Source organism: Calonectris borealis, chromosome 10 (genome assembly GCF_964195595.1).
Source record: "Calonectris borealis chromosome 10, bCalBor7.hap1.2, whole genome shotgun sequence".
NCBI lineage: Eukaryota > Metazoa > Chordata > Aves > Procellariiformes > Procellariidae > Calonectris > Calonectris borealis.
The window spans coordinates 11,329,401-11,352,588 of NC_134321.1; the positions used below are offsets into that span (position 1 = coordinate 11,329,401).

At 43.7% G+C, this 23,188-nt stretch overlaps 1 protein-coding gene across 1 annotated transcript in view; it reads right to left on the bottom strand.

The window, feature by feature from the left end:
- PLXNB1 (plexin B1) overlaps positions 1–23,188 on the bottom strand; it is a 59,984-nt gene that overhangs the window by 29,663 nt on the left and 7,133 nt on the right. The window contains exons 2-7 of the mRNA XM_075158836.1: positions 11,746–12,889; positions 6,925–7,107; positions 6,375–6,503; positions 4,469–4,569; positions 3,629–3,761; positions 2,762–2,918 (exon numbers count right to left, since the gene is read on the bottom strand). Coding sequence (XP_075014937.1) covers positions 2,762–2,918; positions 3,629–3,761; positions 4,469–4,569; positions 6,375–6,503; positions 6,925–7,107; positions 11,746–12,879 — 1,837 coding nt within the window. The 5' untranslated portion in view covers positions 12,880–12,889. The remainder of the gene's footprint in view (positions 1–2,761; positions 2,919–3,628; positions 3,762–4,468; positions 4,570–6,374; positions 6,504–6,924; positions 7,108–11,745; positions 12,890–23,188) is intronic.

Sequence of the window (23,188 nt, forward strand, 5' to 3'; positions counted from 1 at the left end):
TCTAGCATCTCAATCACTGGATTATCCTACAGACACTAAAAACAAGTTGGACAAGTTTGGCAGGAGTAGTTTATGACAGCTCTTGCCAACCCATGGGAAGGAAGACTAGTCTGAAGATCTCTCCATCTTTATCTGCTATAATTCCACTGTCATCTCTATATTAGAGGAAGATGTAACATTCCAGGCTCAAAGCTGATTGTCTTCCTTTGTCATCCAAAGGAAAACCAAAGCCTTAGAACTGACATGCCCTTCACATACTGCCTTCACCTTGAGAACTTTGTTTTATGTCCAGACTAAAAAGTGAGTCAGTGAAGAGGTACAAGATTTGTAATCTCACTTGCAATGACTGAAGGCTTATCTGCTTTAAATCGAGGTCTCATGTCAACTACAAGCCTCGGGACAGCCCAATTCTCTTTGGGAAGAGACTATCACTATTTTCTGATAGACCAGATAGCTGCAGAGATGGTCACAACTTACTGCAGCTGATAGCATGAGCCTGAAGGAGATATTTTGCATATGACAGTGCTAAAACAGCTAATTAATCTTGTTCCAGACAAATGCCCCCCAATCCTAGAGTTGGGTATTAGTTCTCCAAATAATGGGAAGATATTGCATGCTCTGCTCAACTCCAAGAGCTGCCATTTCTCCAAGATAGTTTGCTGTAAAAATAAGTAACAAGAAGCTTGTCCATCATTCCTCTCACAGAATTCAGACCTCCTCTTGCAAGCAAGCTCTATTCACAACAAAACAATTAATATGCCTGGTGAAGGATCAGTCAGGCCTAAGCTGGGTTCCCGATAGGATGACAAGTGAAGCAGTATGCTAGTAAAATAGCTGATGATGAGGTGTGTATGAAAACCCATGATTAGGAGAAAATAAGGGTGTTGTATGCAGCTGGAGGCAGGAGTCACTGCAGTACTGTTAACTTCCATTTCTGTCATAGACATGATTGCATTTGGCAGTGGTGGAAGGACTAACACCTCCCAGGATTTCAGGGTTGTGACACCATATTTATAAATATTCCTTTCTCCAAAAAGGCCATTATTTCCCATGACTGCCAATAATGCTGTTCAACAGTACAGAAGATGAGGTTGAGCACTTGCAAATTGAGAGCAAGAGTTTCTGCTATCAACTTGGGGTTCAAGAGCTTAAAGTGACAGATTAGCTGGTATGCAACCTTTAAAACAAAGCTGAAAAAAGGCAAATATTTTAATGAGCTGGGAAAATTATTATAAGTAGGAATAGGAAAGTGGCAGTATCTAAGGCCCTGATGAGACCTCTTTTAGAAAGCAGTGTATCATTCTGGTTACCAGCTTCAAATTCATCTTAGCAGAGCACAGAAGCCGTGCAAAGAAGAGCTAGCAATACAGTGAAGGAGAGAGGAAGTCTGAGTAACAAAAGAACACGAAGAAAAAGTTGGAACAGTTAACACGGCAAAAGTCTGTGCTAAGAATGCCTGGTCATAGTTCACTGAGTGGGAGAAGAGCTGTGGAAGCAAAAGGACAACGCAAATAGATCAAACGGACACAAACCATCCACGAGCAAGTTTAGGCTAGAAAACAGAAGCAACTTGTTAAGCCTCAGAGATGCAATATGAAAGTAACATACGTAAAGCATCTATGGAATCTTGAAATAAAAGCAAGACCGATTTACAAAGGAGTCAGTAAGAATATCTGAAGCCTGGAATAATGAGAACTAGACTGTGGCTTTATCTACACTGATTTTTCACAACTGTGCTTAAATTCAGGCCCACATTTGCAGAACTAAACAGGGAAGCCAATCCTGCCCTCTCTGCCTGTAGTGGCGTGCATGAAGCCCTTTCCCTCTGTGCCTGACCACCCTGAATGGAGACCTGGTCAGTTTGTTCCAGACTAAAGCAGTGTGAAAGCCAACAGATATAATAATATTGTAAATAATATTGAAAATGAAGGAGTTTAAGATTGAATGAGTGTGTTAGCTGGGTTCTGCTGTCACGTTATGTCCATGGAGATTGCTTCAGACCTATTAGCCAGCTGCATATTTGCATGGAAAATCTGTTTAGCCATTTAGGTGAATCGTGTGGAATGCTTCCCAACTGGCATCTGACTTTTACTTCAGATGAACAAGCTCTTTGAAGAGATCAGCTCATCAGAGCTCACACTGACAGGCTGGGTAAAATCCAGTGCAAAGACTACAAACTGAGAACTTTCTAGGTTCTTTAGAGTGGCCAATTAGCAATACTCAGCCAGTTATTGTTCATGGTAATAGAAGGCTGACTACGTATTTTCTGAGGTCATGCCGCATTGCGGATTCATTTTTAACTTTAAGGATTGTGGGTCTCTTCTTGCCTTTCCTTACATGTACTTCCTTCTCCCACTACTGCATGGATTTTGAGAAGGTTTGCATTTTGTTTGATTTAAATAATAAAGCAGTATTTTAAGAGAATTCTCTCTCCGCATTTATGACAAAGCTGCCAAACCAGCCCCCACTCTAGACTGCATTTCAGATCACATTCAGATTTTCATACAACCCTTCAAGCAGGATCTCCTTTCCAACTACCAGAATTTGGCATTGGAATTTGGCAACAGCCCAAAATAGCACAGGATGTGTGTGACACACAAGTAGAAAGCAAACAGATATTATGACAGAATGAAATGAACACCTGCTGACAGACCACATACATTCATGGCTGTTAATCCTGGCAATCTGATGGACCTACAACATACTTTCTCCCAACAATGTTATCAGAGCTATCATGCTCCATTTAAAGCGTTTCACTGACCTGCTCCTGTTGGCAAAGCTGGTGCTTGGCTGGGATCTGGAGAAGGACACATGATTCCTGACTCTGTCAGAACTGCTGGGCTTTCATAATCTTCAAAGTAACATGAGTAAAATTCTTCCTCACGCAGAGAAGGTAAGTCCGAGATAGCCACGAATATCTACCAATTTAATAATATCCAGTAAATAATTTGCCCTCTAACACATTCTTCTTCATTTCATCTAATTTTCTGGTTCTATTTTTTCAAAGTAAGAGCCCCATAAAGTAGTTATCTACATATACCCCCATTTTCCTATAATGCCTCCTAGGACTGACTGTTCTATTCATCATCTCTTGCCATTCCCAAACTGAACTTGGCATCCACCAAGCAACTGGCAACTTCCCCCTTTGCCCAAGTCTCTAGCAAAAGACAGGTTCTTGCCACCTCCTGACACAATGACAGACTTCAAAACACTGCAGCACCTTCTTAGCTTTTCTGCCAGCTCTCAGATGCCAGACTGAAGCTGTAATTTTGGGTAGCTCCTTTTAGACCTTCCTGACAGCAAGCATCAGAAACACTGTGAAACCACAGACATGGGCGCCTTACAGATACTAAGCCAAAGAGGGACCCCACCCAAGCAGCCATCAAATATTCCAGAATACCCAGTAACTCTACGCAGGCAAGGACATTTAGTTTTATGGGAAAAAACAATGAAATTATCTCCTGGTACAGCCAGGCTGTTAAGTCCCTTGTGTGAGGCAAACAACATGTGCCTGAAGGCTCAGTCATTCAGTACCCCACGGAAAGCAACAGGAAGACTTGTGACTCTTCAGAGTTTGCAGGTGACTTCCTATATGCTTGAACATCATCAGAGGATCATCACCACTCACATTTCTCTTTTCCTCTCTGCTGATATTGGCTGGAGTTAGTGACTGGACAGACAGACACTGCTGTGTAGAGTTAAAGCTCCAGAGCCACTGCTCACTCAACCTGGACCGCAAGCACTCAGAGCGACGGCTGCACCTGCAGGGAAACAGCAAGAAGCCCTGTGAGAGATCTGTGCAGCCCTAGCAGGACACGTTCAGCTTCCAAGCTGACACTGGCTGTCTGAAGCCTTGCTAGTGTCTTGGGGAAGCTGCTACACAAGCCATGGAAGTCCCAGCCCCCCACTACCTTCAATAATAGGATGAACTGTTGCCAAAATATAGATGGGTAGGCACTTTTTGGGCTTCTACGCTCATAAACTAGTTTCTATGTCATTCTAGAGGGAGACAGAGCCAGCAAGCAGAGAGACATGCTGGAATAAACCATATCTCATTAAGCAACATCAGTAGGGGAGCAAGAAATGAAAAGAAGTGCTAAATAAGAGAGTGACACTAGAAGAAGAGATAAGATAGTTTCTCTACATTTGAAATGAGGCAGTTTGAGCTGCAATCAGACTAAAACCAGGCTGAAATTCACTGGACACGAGCATTGTGAGTGGTGACCAAAGACCCAAAAAGCAATGGAAAGATACCCTTGTGTGCAACTGTGACTGCTGGCAGTGTTTTAGGGAGGCAGACAGAGGAATGGTAAGTTAGAGAGAATATCCCATAAAGAAACTAAAAATAAACTAAATTCAGACACATAGAAATACACAGACACACAGACATACGGAAGAGAGTAAGTGGAGACAATCCCTAAGCACTATCTCTCCAAAATCCTTGCAGGTGAATGGGGATCTATCTTACCGTCCCTGAAGGACACACCAGCCACAGTAGGGATCTTTCAGCGCCAGACAGGATTCACAATCCAAGTACAGGGAACATTCCAGTATGGGAACCTTCACCACCTGTCAGAAAAAGAAATCGGTGAAAACACAGCACACACAACAGAGGCCCCACGTCTATGGCTTCTTCTGCCTAACTAGCAAGCCCCATCATCTGCATGCTCAACTTCTTAATCCCCAATATTGCATAAAAATAAAGAAAAAAAGGAACAAGTTTCCAGAGCCCATCTGAATAGCCATTTCACATATTGGTGAAGGACATCTAAACATCAGGCTGTACAGAGGCACTGAGACAAGCAAAGTGTATTGCTATTAACGGGTTATCTGTGACACTTTTTGCAGGATGATGACTTTACTTAGTGATAAAACTATATTTTGACAAAATAGATCGAAGAATAACAGACTGAATACCATTCACTCTTTTGCTTTTCTGTCATGGGAGATCATCTCTTTTGACATGTAGGTGACTGAAGCTGGAGACAGCAGCTCCAGCTGAGGTCTCTGAACGCATCTGCACTATTGCCCAGCTCTATCTGGCAGAACTATCATTTTGACTGAAAGTAGGCCAAGAAGCTTTGATCAGTGTGGAACAAAAACCTTCTGTCATCGGGAGTAAGTTTTGCTTGCAAAACACTTCTGCTTTAACTTACTATCCTTGCTGATTTCAGCCTCTTGCCCTCTCTTTAATCCGCTACTACACTTCAGCTACTACACTGTCAGTTATTTTAAAAGACCAACTTCTAATCCCCGACCTATTACTTTTGCTAAGTACATCATGCAATTTGCATTTTTTAATTGACAGAACAATTACTATTAAGGATATAGTTCAGATTTCCCTAATCTTCTTCCACTCACAGATTTCAACTCCTCTTTTGAAGTGTTACAAAATTTCTGAGTATCTCAAAGTGCACTGGGGGGCGAAGGGAAGCAGTGGTTTTCCAGCATGCTCTCATTTTTTGTTTGTTCTTGCCTTCAGAGTAACTCAAGGGCTGCTTTCTCCTTTGCTAGGAGGATCCTTTTCTTTCCAGCTCGAGGAGCTGACATGAGTGGTGTTGTACAAATCCTCTCAAATAAAGTATCCATAGCTGGATTTCCTACTCAGCGGACACCAATATCCCAAGAGCCTGAAGCATCGCAATGCCTCTGCTCCTCCAACTGCCACTGGGCACAAACAGAATTACAGAAAGCAGGAGAAGAGGGAAAGGTGCCTCGCATCGTTCCTTATACAGCTTGATTTCTTCTGCAAGACTGTTATATACCCGGTCAGAGCACACCTCTGCTAGCTGAAGACATTTCTCACATATTTCTGCTTTTTGTAGGTTACATGCCTACAGAAGAACAGCTTAATCTTTTAACTGATTAAAAACAGGAGAAGTGCCGCAGTTTTTATTACACAAAACCTCCCTTTTCTCTTTTTAATCTTTTGCAAAACCAAGACAGGTCACATTATTTGCCAACCCAGAAGGCTCAGAGTCTTCTGCTTAGATGGAGATGCAAACTGTTGTCCAAACAGTTCCTGCTCAACACAGAGGAACCCAGGAATTTGCAGTCCCTTGTGTTCATGCCAATAGAGCAGCCTTTCATAGCCTGCAGTTCACATTCCTCCATCACTGCTAATACAGCCTGACTGACTTAGGGAAATGCACATGCGAACAGGCCACGGTTTAGGGTAACAAGGCTTCCTCCATGCTTCCTCCAGCTTTTGCAAAAGGCCAGTCCCCATCCCTCTAAGCCAGACTGGCAGGCAGCTGCTGCCCAGCACAGGCTTAGCTATAGACTAATTCTCTGCCTCCCCCACTCCCATCAGTAGCTTGTCTGGACCTCAAATGCTTTCAACTCTTCTGTGAAAGGGATTTTATTGCTCTTACCATTGACTGGGTCATGACAAAGAGGTGCTCCTGCAACTGGTCAAACAGCAGGTCTCCACTCACCATGCTATTTAACTGGATAGCTAAAGAAGCGTATATATGTGCATCTCCCATTGCTCCTAAGTACACCTGCAAGAGAGTCATGGTTGTTTGCAAAGTACCATAGCAGGAGTTGGGGGCACCCATCCTACATCGCAAACGAGTTGGAACTACTGCTGTGTGCGAAGATTTCAGCCTCCCACCAAAATCTCAATGCAGTGACTTCAGCCACATGAAGCATGTGCCTAGCAATACCTGGGAAAGCCACGTAGGATGCACCAGCCCTGACGCTGGCTCAGTGCAGGTGTAACCAAAGGCAACGTGACCACTGTTCGGGGCATTCACATTCTCAACAGTCAGTACAGTGTGAGAAGAGACCATCTGACAGTAATGATCTTTAGTAGGAACCTGAGTTCCCAAGGAACAAGAGAAATTGCCTTTTTTCCCCCTTTCACCTGAGCATCCCTGATTAGTTTCATCCTCTTTGCTTCCTGTCGCATCCCGACCATACCTTGTGCAGTCTCCCTCTGCTGTCTCCCAGAAAAGCAATGGTGTGCCCATCTTCCACATTCACTGCCACAGCTGTCAGACGGGCCTCTGTTTTCTCCAGGAGGGGGGCTGCTTCCAAGGGTACCCGGCTGGCCATAGGGCTGGGAGTGTGGTCAGAGCCACAGGGGTATGCATACAGGGTGTCCTTTTTGGGGGAGTGGAAAGAATAGGGAAATCAGTACAAAAGTGGATACAAGGAACATTAGCACCTTTAACACTTCCCACCATCTCCCTCCATCCAAATTCCTTGAACGGGTGCCCCAGCAGTGAATTCAGCTTTGAACCCCTCTAAGCTTTTTTACTGAGAGTAAAAAAACAGCTTTTAATAATTAGTTTAGGTATGTTGACTGTTTGTACCCTCACAGAATCCTGCAGACATTTCAGCAAGTCCATTCAGCATCAGTAATGAAATGCTTCGAAACTCTACTAAACTCTTACGTTCTCCAGAAAACATTACTGGCTATACATTGCCATGATACAGCTTTGGGGAAGATTCATTGTATTTTTCAGAACAAAAAGATGAGAATTCCTGCTTCCAGTGCAAAACCTGGTTGCAAGCATTGCCTCCAACAATTAGCATGGTTTTGTTTTATCACCTACAAATTCGAAGCCTGAAGTAGAATCCCAAAGCATCAGGACATACGTAAATACAAGGTGGAGCACAACCTGCTCCAAAGAGCTTACTAACTACACATAGAAATCATAGAGCGCATACAACCAGAGACCCACAAAAAGTCAAAACAAGAGTCATCTCTGCACACTGCTTCAGTTCTTCTGAGTCTTGTGAGATTTCTGAAAATTAACTCCACAGTACTGTGCAAAAACAGTCATCCTTCTGTTCCAGTCAGACCCCTCCCAGTCCCACCAAACCTTCACTTACTGAATTCTACAGAAGAGAGAATGAAAGCTGCCAACTTATGTACTATTTGTATGTGTAGAGAGAAGATATTCCATTATGATTCATCTTTTTCCTAAGTGACAAACTCACTCGTGTCTAGGATATTTCCTCTGTTGCTTTATATTTTTCTTGACACCTTGTTCTGTGTCCACTTTAATTTTACAGTATCCTTTTGGAGACTGAATGCAGGATTGTTCACCCAACAATTACTATCAAAACCACCATTTTTTAATCGATCAGTGGCTCATCTTCAAACACTGTGGCTTGTGTAAACTCATGATTTTCATCATGAAATCCCTTATGGATAACATTTTCACCCTCCTCTTCAGCCCCTTACTAATTACTCTTACAAAGCTGTGTGTGGAGCAGAGGCATTAACTGCGCAGTCCACACAGACTCCAGCACCCTTTTTTGCCTCGGGCAACATGGTTGAGTTTAGACTCCTTGTGAGCAGGGTTATGAATTCCTTCTGTCTGATGCCTGCGGCTTTGCATTTGGCAGCACCGAGCTGCACGGTACCATCCGGCACCAGGCAATGGAGCCACCCCTGCTGGGGGTCAGCAATAATGGCACAACATGGCATTCTTGAGGCGGTATCACCTCTCGCCGACCCCATGGAAAACCTGAGCCTTTTTCCACTCTCTCCTCCCATTTCTCTGGGTTTTTTTGTTAAGTGTTTGTTTTTGTTTGTTTTTTAATACTTGACTGCTTCCTGGAGAAACTAAAAATGATCAGGAGCTTTTGACAAAGTCTACGGAAATCCCACTGCAAAATATATTTAACCTCCTGACCTCTATTTACTTCTCAGACGTATTGCTATCTTAGCAGGGAAGCAAGGCTTGACATGGCGGTTCCACGTAAGAAACCATGCCAGTTAGACTAGCACTACTTTCATTTTGATGCTTTATTGTTTTCCTTTCGAGTACTAATTCAACTGATTTTCTGCACACTAGGCATAAGGCTCTCACTTAAACCACCAGAGGAGGTTACAACTTTTAATGATTGTTAGTTTTTACCATCCTCTAAGCTATAATTCACTTTTAGTGACAGATATATTTTTCTTATCAGCTCTATCATTTGATTCTTAAGCTTCTTCCAACCACCTTCTTGTAACTTAAAGATTTCTATTTTTCCAGTTGTCCAGTCCCTACAAGATTTATTAGGAAGTGAGCCACAGTCAAATTTCCATACTTAAAAGCATCAAGTGTTTATTTTGAATGGGATTCTAGCTATCTTTTGCAACCTTTATATCAATTCAGACAAATGCTGGAGCCTAATGACCTGACTACTGAGGCTCATTTTTCAAAGTTTGCTTAAAAAAACCGCATACAAGTCTGAAATAGTTGTACCCCAGTTGTGCTCAGCACTGCTGTTGCCTATATGTGATGCCAAGGGCAAGTCACTTCACGCACGTTTATCTACCATAAACCAACATGACCTGTGCAAGCTCTCCCAGCACTGGCACAGCCCACCCGTGGCCTTGCAGGGACTGTCTGCAGCGCAGTGAATCACAGTCAAGAGCTGAAACTTGTTCCATTCTACAGGATTAAGACCATGATAACTGTATAAAGTGCCTATATAAATTTGCATAGAAGCTGTTTGACTTGTTTTCAGTGAATAACATCTTGGCAACGTAGCAGAAAATACACTTCAGGGATCATCCAGCGTCCTTCTGTGATGCAGCAAGTTTGGATGAAGCTGCTGCCGTGAATTTTGGTGTGTGCTTCATACATTGCACAGGTAGGAAGCAAAAATAGGACAAATCTATATCTATGCATGAAGAGGACCGAAAGCTCAGTGCAAAAGGACAAGTTACATACCTTGAAAACTGCACCCACAGAAGATATGCAGCCTTCCCAAGCCTTGCAGAAACATATTTTACACTTCCAATTATCAAGTCGCTAACAGCATCTACATAGTCTCCTGCATCTCAAGACTAATGGATCTCCAGCAAACTGAACAAATGAACTAGTTCTGAAATTCTTGTAAAAACAAGCATTTTTTTCCAGTTCAAGAGATTGTATTGAACTGTAAAACTCAATCTTAGCCTCTCCTAAAAATCAGAGGCAGTGCTAACTAGGGAAAAGGGCATACCCTGTGCACAGGCTGGTTTGGAGACAGAAAAACGTGAAATTAATTAGCATTATCCTTACATACAGCACAAGCTGCCACCATTGAAACCGAGTCAAAACTGTTCCTGCATAAAATGTTCATTGACAGCCGCTTCCACTCAGCGCTGAATGGAGCAGGCTGGAGCTGGCACAGACCCTTACGTGTTGTTAGATACAATCTTAACGACAACCGCTACCATGTACTGAATGGCAAAGGATAAAGTTTGTTAGGACATTTATATATCATTGGACACACTTGTTAATAAGATGCCGTCAGCCCACTAGTGCCAAACCGTGCAGCTGGGACCCTGGGATCATGCGCCAGGAATCACATAGCAGACACTGCCCTTTTTCTCCCACCCCATGCACCCACTTCTCCACTGGATCAAATGGTACAGGGGGACTCCGCATCATTTTGAATGAAGGATTTTTCTGAAGTGCTCACACCAGTTTGACATTTAACTCCCTCAAACTGCCCTAAAAATCATCTGTGACAATTCCTTCCATGCAGCCCCGCAAAGACACATGGGGCATGGCTAAGACATACAGTAAAAGCAGGACATCAAGCTGGGCAGTCTCTTGCTTCCCAATTCTTATGCACTCCTCCTGGCCTTTCATTTGTCCTGCTCCAAGTCTGCTCTTTACCCTTCCTTTGTCCCACAAGTATTCTACAGTCAGATTTAGCTACTGAAAGGAAAACCATAATTTTAAAACTGGTTTTGGATCACACATCCAAACCCAGAGACTTCCAAAGCTCTGTGGTACCACTTTGCTCTTTGTAGCACAAGGCTGGAAAGAGGCAATTATCTGGACAGCCTGTTCTGTAGAAGGAAGACACAAGATAACATGCTGTTCTGCTAAGGACTAGCAACGCCCTGGGTGAAAACAGGCTACTCACAACCACAGAGCCTCATGCTGGGACACTGCATCCAGCACCGCCCCAGGAGAACGCTGCTGCTCTGTGTTTGTGTCACCATCCCCGATATCGCAGCACCAGCCAACGTGGCTGACAGATTGAGCGTGGCTGCAAGGATTCAGGGTCACAGCCACTTCAGTTCACATTTTTATCCTGCAACATCCCATCATGCCTTTGTTGTAGAATTTAAAGGAGGATTATCACCTCTTACAGCTCTGGAGACAAAGAAGAGCCAGGTCAGGAAAAGTTCTTCCTTGGGCACAAAATTCTGCAGGACTAATGCAGTCTATAGGAAATCAGGATTTTGTTGACACGTGTTTTTGCTTACGTTCCTGGGTGCCATTGCAGGAAAATGTTGTGAGGTGCACTTGCACCTCACCACAAGCAACAGGGACACAGCACACCCCTTAAATTCCCTTCCCAACACACAGGTGCACGTGCACATACTCCTCTCCTTCCCTGCAGTGCAGACCAGGACATGAAATTACTGATAAGGAAAAATCTGAACTGCAGCTTCAGTGCTCTTGCCTGTTATTGCCATGAGATAGGCCTCGGGCCAAGTCACACCAGATGCCCTCCCCATTGCCTCACACAGTCCATGACCCTCTGCGAGGAAACCTACCCATGTGGGGCAGAGAGCTGCAGCAGCAATCAGACAGACTGTACTTAAACAGGACGCAATGGTTCTTGCATCGCATTGCTGCTGTAGCAAAGAAAACAGACTGAGCTCAAAGGCTTTTAACCTGAACAGATTTCAGCATCCATCTATGGGAAACGGGCTGACTTGAAGACCACAAAGCAGCCCAAGAACACGCTGCACACTACTCTCTAGCCTGGCAAAGGTGCAAAACCACTTACCGCTGGCAGCTGGACACAGTTGGAACTGACATCGTATTCAATATATGCCACTTCTGTTCCTTCTTCTGACTTCCCATCTCTCATGTAGCAAACATCCCTAGTCCAGTTAGTCAGGCGATCCACCTCCTCCATCGCGTAGACACAGAGCGCAGACTCCTCGCTCAGTTTGCCAGAAGCGGCCTGCCAGGCAGAAAAGGCTGCAAACAGCACTTCTCCCTCGGTGTCCAGCTGCCCCCGGGCCAGGCCTTCCCCCGGCCGGGTGACATAGGCTGCTTGCAGGAGGCTGTATGTATTGGCTTTGCTCTGGCAGAGCAGAGGTAACTCCACGTACGAGTAATAGTGAGAGTCATCCAGGCAGATTCGCGAGATGTAGGTCTTGTACTCACGTGATTGAGACTTGAGGTCCCGACGGTAGAATAGGAAATAGACGCTTGAGCGATAAGTGAAGGATTTAATGAAATGGTGGTTGTACTCAGAGAGCCGGCCCACAGCCAGTTTTGCTGTTTCTTCATAGGAGAAAATGGAGTGAGAGTCTGTTGCTTGAACATCCCCTCCATGGGCCCTGAGATTTCGGGTAGTGATGGGAGGAATCCCTCCTCCAACTCCTCGGCTAGTGTACCCTCGTCCAACAAACAGCAAGGGGACCTCATCCTTTGAGTAGGCTATGAGTCCCACAGTGGTGATATTGGGATCATTGGCAGCAACGTACTGAGTGTCACCAGGGCTCTCTGGTCGGAAGAGGACGTGGTCGATGGATGTGAGGCTCCTCTTCTCACAGATTCCCTGGTGCACACTGCCACACACAATGAGCTCCTTCTGCACTGCGTTCACCAGCAGCAGCTTGTTGTGATTGTCGGTGTGGTGTGCCTGAGGGCACTCCAGCTTCGAGACCGGGGGAAGGCAATCTTTACTGTCCAGAACTGGCCCAGTCTGAACCACATTCTTCATCAGCAGGTCAGATGTCAGCTGAAAGAGAAAGTTGGTAGCCCCCAAGTAGATCGTCCCGGATTCCAAGTCCATAGACAGGTGGAGGAATTTCGTAGCGTTGCGCGAGAACGTAACATACTGCAGTCCCCGTGGAATTGCTGCTCCCAAGAAACAGAGGACAGGAAGGAGGAACGTTCCCAGAGGCATGATAAACACTCTGCAAGAGAGAAAAGGCTGTTATAACTCCTTGGAAACCAGGAGTGAAAATTAACACTTGAAAATCCTTCAGTAGCACTCTTATTACGGGAGGTGGGCAAAGAGGACATGAATAACCATAGAAAGCTGAGATCTAGACACATAGAGCCAACAGAGGACATTTGCAGAAACACCAAGGGAAAGAGGCCTGCAGGAGTATCAGAGACTTTACTTAATCACCTCCACACCAAGGTGACAGGCACAGCATCTTCAGGAGAAGCTGCAATACTGCAAGTAATGTTCTTGGGGGCTTTCCCAGAGACTGCTGGGGGGGGTACTGGGGAAAGCTTCTCTTTAAAAGCCCAGGACTTGTAAATTTGCTCAATAAACAGACCAAAGCACAGATTCATCAATCCAGGGACATAACCTAAGGAGAAAGGTCCTATCTATGCTGTGACAGAAGGTGCTTCAAACACTGAAGCTGATCGCTATTCCTGTAAGATCAGAAAAAGCCATATTTAACCCGACTCCTGCACAACTCTTTCCTATGATGCTATATTGGAAGTTCTCCAGGACAGGACCACATTCCTATAGCAGCCAGCACACTGCATACATTGTTAATGAGCAACACCACAGTAAAACAAACCACTGTCCAAGACAAACAACCTGCAGGACCATTGTTTAAACAAACTATAGCTGGGATCCAATTCAGAGCAAACTAATAACCCCTTTGCTCTATATTTGATCTAGGTATCATAACTAATCCTTTTCTTATCGCTTATGGCTATCAACAGTCTCTTTTGGGTCTAAGGCTCTTCCACTAGTGCTTCAGAAGAAATCCTCCCATGCCATCTCTGTCACTGAGCATCGCCCACCCAAGCAGGACCTGAGTGCCAGGAGGAGGCCTCCAGAGTGTCAGTCATAGCAGTTCCCAGCCACCCCCCTGGGGCCACCAGTCTGCCCCCAGCCCTGCCAAGCCAGCCCCTGTGGGCCCCCATCTCCTTGGGCAGTTATGCAGCATGTCCAGGCGAGGGGAAGACCACCTTATCCTGCTCGCTCGTTACTGCACTCTCTGGGGGAGAAATCTCTTGCTGGCACTCATGTCTCCACAGCACCTCTATCAGTACTGTAAAAGGTGATTTAAACATGCCTGCTCTGTGGACATTGCTCCATTCCTTCCCTGCCCCATGCCTCAAAGTGGAGGCAAGGCCAGATGCGGTGGGTGTTAGACAGACCCAGGAACCACCAGACCTGTTCTGCTCCTCTCCAGAGGATCTTTAGATCAACCCCTCTTGAAATCTACCACGACCCACCCAAGCCATGCCACAGATGAGAACAACTGTCCTGAACAGCATGTGGAATCCTACAGCATGGTGGAAATGTGGTAATAAGTACCTGCAACATTTAGATTAATGCTTTCCCCATGGAGAAAGGGCAGCAGCTGCAAGTACTCATAATTTACTATGAGTACCACCTTATTTGAATTGAGAAGCAGGTGGTGATGCAGCTGTGAATCTATTCCCTTCCCTCCCTCCCTCTTGCAGACAAGGTATCAAAGCTACATACAGCTACACAGATACCAAGCTGGGCCAGAGGCTCAACAGAGCTGATGGGTACAGTATCTCCTCCAGAACTGGTCTGTAACCTGCTGTGCTCATTTTGGCAACTCAGCTCCTCAGGGGTGATGCTAATTTTGTAGTGAAAGCTAAGAAAACTATCATCACTTCCCTCCTACAGCATCATCCCTCTTGGATCTTCTTGGTAAGCTCAAAGTGCTATTAGCCCAGAAGTGCTTAGAGCACAGAGGTGGAAAAATATCTGCAGCATTTCAAGAGAAGACTACCCCCACATTTACTGTGGGACTTAACCAATTTAGGTCACAAACTTCTCACCACACAAACTGTGTCTTACAGTCATTCTGTACAACATCCAGCACACAGTGTGCAGTAAACATAGTCGCAATGGTGAGAACAATAACTGTAAGACTCTAGATCCATCTTTTATTTCACTGCTATTGCAAAAGAACCCCACAAAAGTCTGCTTTCCAGCTCCTTTGTCAGTAAAACTGGCATCTTTGCTCTACCAAAAGACCAGTTGAGAGGATTAGTCTACTTGTGAAATCCAGCGGATGGAAGGTATTATAAATACAACACATTATTAAATATAGGCTTTGTGAAGCTCTGGAAAAGCTCCACTTCACATGGCTATTGTAGGTAAGTAGGTAGTACTGTCAGGATATACCCGGACACAGGAATGCTGGCTCTAGGCTGGCAGCTTTCCACCAGAGCACACAGCCGCTGATTCACACCGTACCAGCACTGTGTTTAGGTTACATGCACACTAGGGCTTTTGTTTGCCCTGATAATGGACACTTAGTGTTTTCTGCTCTCAGTGCTACGAACACACTCTGCTTCACCCAGATTCGCAAACAGCGGTGAACTAGCCTTGGAGTCTCTTTCCAGGGTGGTGAGAGAGCACAGCACCTCATCATGCGGGAGATGTTATCTGTGAAGTCTGATGAGGGGTATTTATGAAGCCAGCAAGTAGATACATGTAGACTGAAGGATGGAGCTCTAACTTGACTCTGTCACCTCGGGTGTACATCAGCAGAGCGTATCTTGCCCCAGCTCTAACATGTGAGTTATTTTTGTGCATTCTCACCATTTTTATTGGAGAAAGCTTTATTCAAGGAACTCCTTAACCACACAACTGTCTCGGTACCTCTGCGCTGTCATTATGCAAACGTCATGATGGCTTGTTGTGCAACTCTGCCTGGAGTCTCCTCAAAGCTTAAAATGCCTGCAAACAGAATAGGCTGATGACCATCCAACAGCAGGAGCTTGACTACGTTGTGACGGAGCCACACTGACATGGAGAAGACAGTCTTTGATCTGGAAGCAGCTGAGGATCACAAGACATCATTACACTACACCACTTAGAGGAATCTCTAATCTCCTTTGTAGCTAATGCAACCTTCCTACACCAGCGCTTACACAGTAAAATCGGCATGTGTCTTCAGAATTTATGAATTCTGAAATACTGGCTTTCTGGCTAGAAGTCATGCCTACAAGCTGCAAGACTCTGCTCTATCCACCACATACCATCACTGACAGCAGCCGGGGCAGAACTAGCACTTATACATGCCACCAGTACTTGAACTCAAAACCCAGCACATGACAGCACTCTAGCAACACAGATCGTTTTACAGTCTCCTTGATCTGTAGCTGAATCTATCCCTAATGTTTCACTGAAAGTATTTTACCTATTGGAGCACCTATACTGGAAAGAGATGGAAAAGCAACTAGCCCCTCATTCCAGCAGACCATAATCAAAAGCAGATCTTGCTGTGGTCAAAACTCTGACCTGAAGTTATTCTTCTTTCACTCACCAATATCCCCCTAGAAGTCACTTTGTTAAGAGCTAGTCCTCAAAGGTCTTCCAGGTAAGAAACTACTATCTAGCCCTCATGACTCTGGGAGAACAGAGGGCAGCTGAGAAGACAAAAGGAAGAAAAAAAAAAAAAAAGAGGGTAGTACAGCATGTTCTGCAAGCTAGTTCTAATGGCTCTGCGCAATGGGTAAACATTGAATATAGTGCTCTCTGTTGCTCTTTGCTGAAGAGCCATTAGCAAATGAACTTGTATTTATTGCTAGGTGAGCAAACATACATTAGAAATGAGCACGAGTGTGTGGCTATCAGCAGCTAGAAGCATTCGCATCCTACGTGAAAATTGAGAGAAAAAAAGTCAGCAGTGTCTTTTGATTCAATTTTCCAAGTTGTTTCTCAAGCATGGGCATCACTGCCTTTTTTATTCTTGCCCTTCAGTTAAGCCCATCACAACCCTCTCTGGGAGGACAGGAAGGAGGAGGATAACCTACATTTAAATCTGATGGTTTCATGACAGGCTACACTACTGAGCTCTTTATGGATTTACTGAACCGTTCTGCTTCCTGTGCTCACGGCTAGTGTATAACACAGCTGTTACAGACAGATTGCACTAAAAGTGTGCAGCCTTTAATTAATTCTGAAAGCAATTGCCAAGGCTTAAAAATTCTTTTTAAATATTCCATTTTCTTGATGAATTCCCGTTAAACAGGAAAATGCTCCAGACAATACTCTGAACATTGCCTCTAACGCACTGTAAAATATTAATATCCCAATGATACTTCTGAGTTTCATTTATTTAATCTGGATCACAACAGAAGGGCTAGAGGATTAGTCAGTTCTGCCACAGAATATTTATATCACATCCACAAAACAACAAGCAATAACGTGGAAGCAATGGCACTATTTTGTTACTTGGAATTTGAAATAAGACTGTGTTTTCTCTAGCACTATTTTTACCTCTCTGACCTCATGTATCCCTCTCAGAGACTTTACTCATTTATTAAAGAAACAAACCCAGAACTCATTTGGACACATTTTAACAGCATATCAATACATAAAGATTATTTCAATCCTCACAGATTATTTCCCTAATACCACATTCTATCCCCCAAACACGGAGAGGTCAGATAACATTCCAACTTCTAGGCTAGATTTCATACTCAACACCAATCCCAGCAGAATTATCCTTGGAAAAAAGTAGGTCCCTGAAATTTACACCTGCAATTTCCACTGTATCCTTTGCAGAGCCAACCCACAGCAAGAGCACTGAAAGATTTAAAAATTAAAAACATAGTTCTTGCAGCTGCATGACAACCCTTGTGCTCCAGCACATTCAAATCACCCAGCAGTAGGAAGATGACCGCTGCTGTGTTTTCTGCACAAAAGTCCTGAATTACAGCCCTCCTAAGTTTCATATGCTCAAGAGAGACTTGCTGTTTTCTGCTGTGAAAGATGACATTCACATTAAATAAATCTTTTTTGGAGTCGTCTTTACTACTACCAGGCCAGTTCCCTGCTCTGCTGTTTAAGAACACTTGCAGCAAGCAGCTCTGGCAGAGATGAACACAAACCTCTGTCTTCCAAATAAAATTGACCCCAAGGAGAATCCCAAGCCCAAGCCATCCTGTCGGAGCAGGACTGGCACAGACAAGGGAGCTCTGTTATACCAGATGTGAGTAACACCAAAGGTGAGGTCAAAACAACTTTAAAAAAACCCTCTAAAGACAAAATATCAAATCTGAAATAGCGAGGGAAGGTGGCAGAAAACCTGTACTTTCAGGCTACAGAGTTAACAGCATTGTTAGATAAACACTTGGGAAAATTATGTTTTCTAAACCCTCGATAGTTACTGCTGACCATTACAACGTACTTTCCTGGATGGGGGGTTGAAGAAGTTATACTGAAACAATGTTGCATAAAATGTTTTGTCAACTTTGTGATACTGTTGCCATTTTAATGATGCTTGTGCATTGTTAGGGTTCTTTGGAAAAACTGTAGAAAGTGCTTCTACACCCCTGGGCCTACCTACATATTAATTTTAGCCACACTGGAATTAATTGATGGCAGTGGACAGCTATTTCCCCTAAACAGCTCTAGCACAACTGATCTTTTCTCTTGCACACACGAAAATGTGTTATAAACACTAGTTTACGTTTCCAGTACAAATGGTTAATGAAGAGATAGTGATTAATACAATGTTAAATAGTGAACTTTTTACAAATCAAGACAAACTGCACAAACATTTACAAAGAATATAAAGCAACCACAAGCTGCTTGCTGTTAAAAGAAGCTTTCTTCATAAATATTCTGTCATTGACTTTTCACTTTACCATCCTCTCAAACACTAACAAAATGTGAACTCAAGTACCATGTTGTACATCTATTTTTAAAAGGGGAAATCAAGTCAGCTGTTAGTTTCTCAGTATCTTAACACAACCAAAGGATAACTTTCTGTCAGTGTTATACGTTTGAAGATTAGAGTCCTATAGGATCTGCTCCAACTTTCTCTGTAATCAAACCACAGAACACCACTAAGCAATCTCTTCTTCTAGCCCACGAGCCTCTGACTAAAGTCTCCCAGTGAAAGCAGAATTTTTTCTTAGGGGTCCTAAATTACAGAAACTACCATCTTAACCCAGCAAGCTGATCCCTGAGGGTTATTTATCCCAAGTAAAATGCCTTTTCATTTTGTCCAACTTCGCTTGTCACAGGATCTCCCGAGTCAAAGAAGCTTCTAGTCTCTTTTTGCATGAACAGTTTGAAGTCTAATCCTTCTTCTTAATCCTCCTTGGGCAAGAAGATAACAACAGATATTCTAACTCAGGCAGAGGTCCACCTACACAGAAACCACAGCTCCAGCAGCAGACAATAATAGATGCCTAAGTAGTAGTATAAGAGCAGACAAGCATAAGGCAATCCTTCCCCTATACACCCTGCCAGCTTAGGGCCTTCCTGAATCGCAGAGTGCAGCCACATGTAATCCTTCGGATGGATACATTAGGTGGTCTGAGCTTCTTCAGTCAGAAAGAATTAATTTTTCCTTGTACTCTTTGAGCCCTTTCTTTCCAGTTTGTCAGCATATTTTTTTTTTCTTCTTCTTCAAAGGTACCTGACCTGGATGAGCATCCCCTTGTCACAGCACCTGACCCAGACAGGCTATCCCTTTGGCTTTCTAATGCTGCACACAGAGCAAACGTTACTTTCTCCAGTTCGACCCACCATTCCTCCATCCACCTGTCCAAGAACCTCTTGCTCCTCCAGCTGCCACATCGCATGCCGAGTCTGTATCCAGTCAAATACCATCAGTGACTCAAATATTCTTCCAGGCAACTATTTAGGAGAAAAATATCCCGTTCTCTAGCCTTTAATGTGTAGAGTACATCCAGAGAGCCTAGATAAGTTTAATCCAGCTGTAATAGGACCCTGCCAGCAAAGCAGAGCTCACTAAAGTTACCCATCCAATTCACCCTGCTGAGCAAGTCTACATAAATCTAAGACCATCATCCCCCGTAGAAACAAATTTGCTCGCAGAAGTTCAAGAACCCAATTTTTGATCAAAATGCAGACTAATATTGGAACAGAGAGAAATCCCTGCAGTACCCAGGAAATTCCAAGAACAGATTTCCCATTTCCAGTTAAATGAGGTCCAAGAGCGAGTTTTTAATCTGTTTAATATGAACTAAACTGATTTTAAAAGAACCGTCAACTAAGGCTCTTGAAATAAAAGTTAAGCTATTGTGGAATTAGAATTACAGTCCCTATCATGATTTAATATGTAACTAAAAGACAGGAAACCAAAAGTGGAAGTGTTTCCCGTCAGAGGAAGGTTATTAGTGAGATCTGCCAAGAATTCGTTCTGCAACCTGCACTCTTCAATATGTTCACATAAGATCTATGATAAGGAATATGCCCAGAAGTGGCAAAGTTTATTAATAAAAAAAATTAATCACAATCAAATTCAGAAAAGCTTGCAAAAAGTAACAGAACTCATGCGCTCCTAAGTAACTACACAATATCTTAGATGTCAATAAATACCAAAAACAACACAAAATATTCTAATTACATAAACACAACAGGATCCAAATCAGCTGTTACCACTCAGGAAAACTTTGGAAACTCGGTAGGTCAGTTCAGTATTTAGTATCAAGCAAAAAGGCAAATACAACCTTTGGAGTGATTAGGAAAGAAAACACGCATCACCATTATGTTGTTGAATGCTGCAGGCAGTTCTGATTCCCACATCTGAAAAAGGAGACAGAATGACAAAAAGGACAACAAAGATGATCAAAAGCATGGAGCAGCTTCCTTATAAGGAGAGATTGAGCAGAGTAGGACTTCAGATGGACAAAGAAACAAGCAGGGGGAAGATACGGAAAATTTAAGAGACCTGAAACATGACATAGTGTCAAGATGAAAAACATGGAATAATTGACTACCACATCTTACAATGCAGAAACAAGAGAGCACCCACTGAAGTTACAGACAACTTTTCTAAGCCAGTTCAAGGATATTGTCACTGGATGTAGAATATTTTAAATAACATTTAAAATGCATAATTAAATTGTAGAGCTCACTGCTGTAGGATGTCATGGAGACTAGAAACATAAACAAGTTAGAAGAGGGATTATACAAATTAATGGAGAATAGATGTAGTTGAGATCAGATGATTAGATACAACTCCTGGCCAAGGAGGGCCCTAAACTGATGATGGTCATAAGCTGGGACTCAAATAAGAGGGGGGAGAAAGAAAAGGAAAAAAAAAAAAAAACCACACAAACAGAAACAACCACCAAAAAACTCCCAACAAACCCACCACATTATACATGCCCTGTTTCTTACAGTCCTAATTAAGCGTCTGCTTCTGGCTCTTGTCAAAAACAGGATACTGAGTTACACAGAGCTTTGCAATTTGCCCCAGGATGACAGCTCTATTTAAACTTCTTATTTTATGGTACATCTATAGATTTTATTTATTTTTAAATATCAAGAATGTAACCTTAGCCTTGCCTAATCACGTATTTAGGAAGCCAGAAACCTAACCTCATTGACTATTTCTAAAGGCATTATCTATCATATTAACATTTAGATACCATCTAACTAAATCCTGACAGCACAGCACAAAAGTTAATGCACAACACAGCAGCGAAGCAAGCATCGCCCTCAGCAGACTGGGAAACCGAAGCAAAGGCCAGAGCCAGGTGCGTAGAAGTGGCAGAATTGGGTTTAACACACCAACAGCGTCTCTTCCAGGAACAGCTCTTCCCTGTCTGCTAAATGTTTGATGGAAACTTCTCACTCAGATGCCGACTGAACAAAACAGGTAACGTGTTTGCCGTACGTACAGCTAAGCGTCGGGTAGCGTTCAACAGAACAGCTATTGCTAAAAGTAGGTCAGGACCATCCGTTCTACCCAGGGAGAAAAGAAAGCTAAAGCACACCAGACTGTTTGGCCAGGTATTGCAGAAAATCTTCATCTGGGATTTCATCACTACTTCAAACAGGCGTGATTCATATTTTACCGGCCTCCACCTCAAACAAGGCACGCCTTCCCAACCGCATTGCCCTCCCTATCATTAGGGGCACCTCTCCCCAGCCTCAGCCAGGATCCTCCTGTTCTCAGCTTTGGCTCCACAGGCTATGAAAGTCAGAGTCCTGCTCTGCACTAGCTGCCTTAGCTATTCTGTGCTGATTTCTATAAAGCAGAAATGCCCGACCGTTTCGTCCAGAAACAGCCAGGACAGCACACGATCTTCTCAATGTAATCGCTTCTGCCTTAGGGTCTATTTGCCTTGCCAGGGTGCCCTCCAGAAGGCAACCAGTACATGCTTCCCAGGGGACGGCACCGTGACCCCCAACCAAGCTCTCACGTCCCAGAGGCAAAGGCCACACTCCCAAGGCAAGTCCTTTTGCATCTAGCCTGGCCTTAGAGTAACCTAGCAAGAGAGGAAAGGAGCCTCAAACGTCCTGTGAAACTCCTGTGAAAGGAAGCCAGTCCTACCCTTGCACCCAAGGAGGAAACCATGGTCTCCATGCCAGCATCAGCCCTGCAGGGTTGCACAGTCAAAGGGAGAACAGAGAGACCTACCACAAAAGCAGTTCACGCTAGCAGTGTTACAGACCACAAGTAGACACATAAGGACCACATCCCGAGCTTCACCATCCAGTCGTCAAGATGCAAATCAAAACCATTAAACACTGGAGCCTGCCTTGAATAAACCCTTTTGCTCTGCAGAGACTGAGCAGTGCAGGGTGCTCTGACTGTTAAAGACAGCATTTCCTCAACACCCCAGAAGCGTTCAATTTTAGTACCACAACAGCTCTATAAAGAATTAATACGCCCTGGATGGACAGGAAAGAATTCTTCTTCTTGGAGGTTTCCTTCATTTCAAATAAAATTCACTCTTCTGCCCTCCCCAGTAATCTTCTGGAGAACCATACAGCCTGACAGCAGTTTGACAGTCTTCCCCTGTCACTCCAACAGTGTCAGCAGTTCTGGCTACAGCCATGAATATAGGCAGTAACATGCAAATAAATTTAATGCAATGCAACCACATGAGTAGCATCTATCCCCTCCCACCCAGAAGAGACAGCAAAATCAACAGAATTCCACATCACTACCACAATCTGCTTGTGGTTTGCCTTCAAACCAAGTTGGGGTATATTCTGTCTTGCATTACTCAACTCATTTTAAAGCATTATCAGAAATGAAGCTTTGATCAATTAATCTTCCATAAATTAGTGCCTAAGCCTGGAAGGCTATTAGTAGTCAGCTACAAACTATTAGGCTCAATATTCTGGTAATTAGGTTACACAGGTCTGCTAGATAATGATCCAAGTTGAGGTGGCCAGACATTTTCTTCCACCTCTGCAAGCCAGTACCAAGGCTTTCATAAGGCCAAGAACAGATAGCAACACACCATGTTGTTCAAAAAGC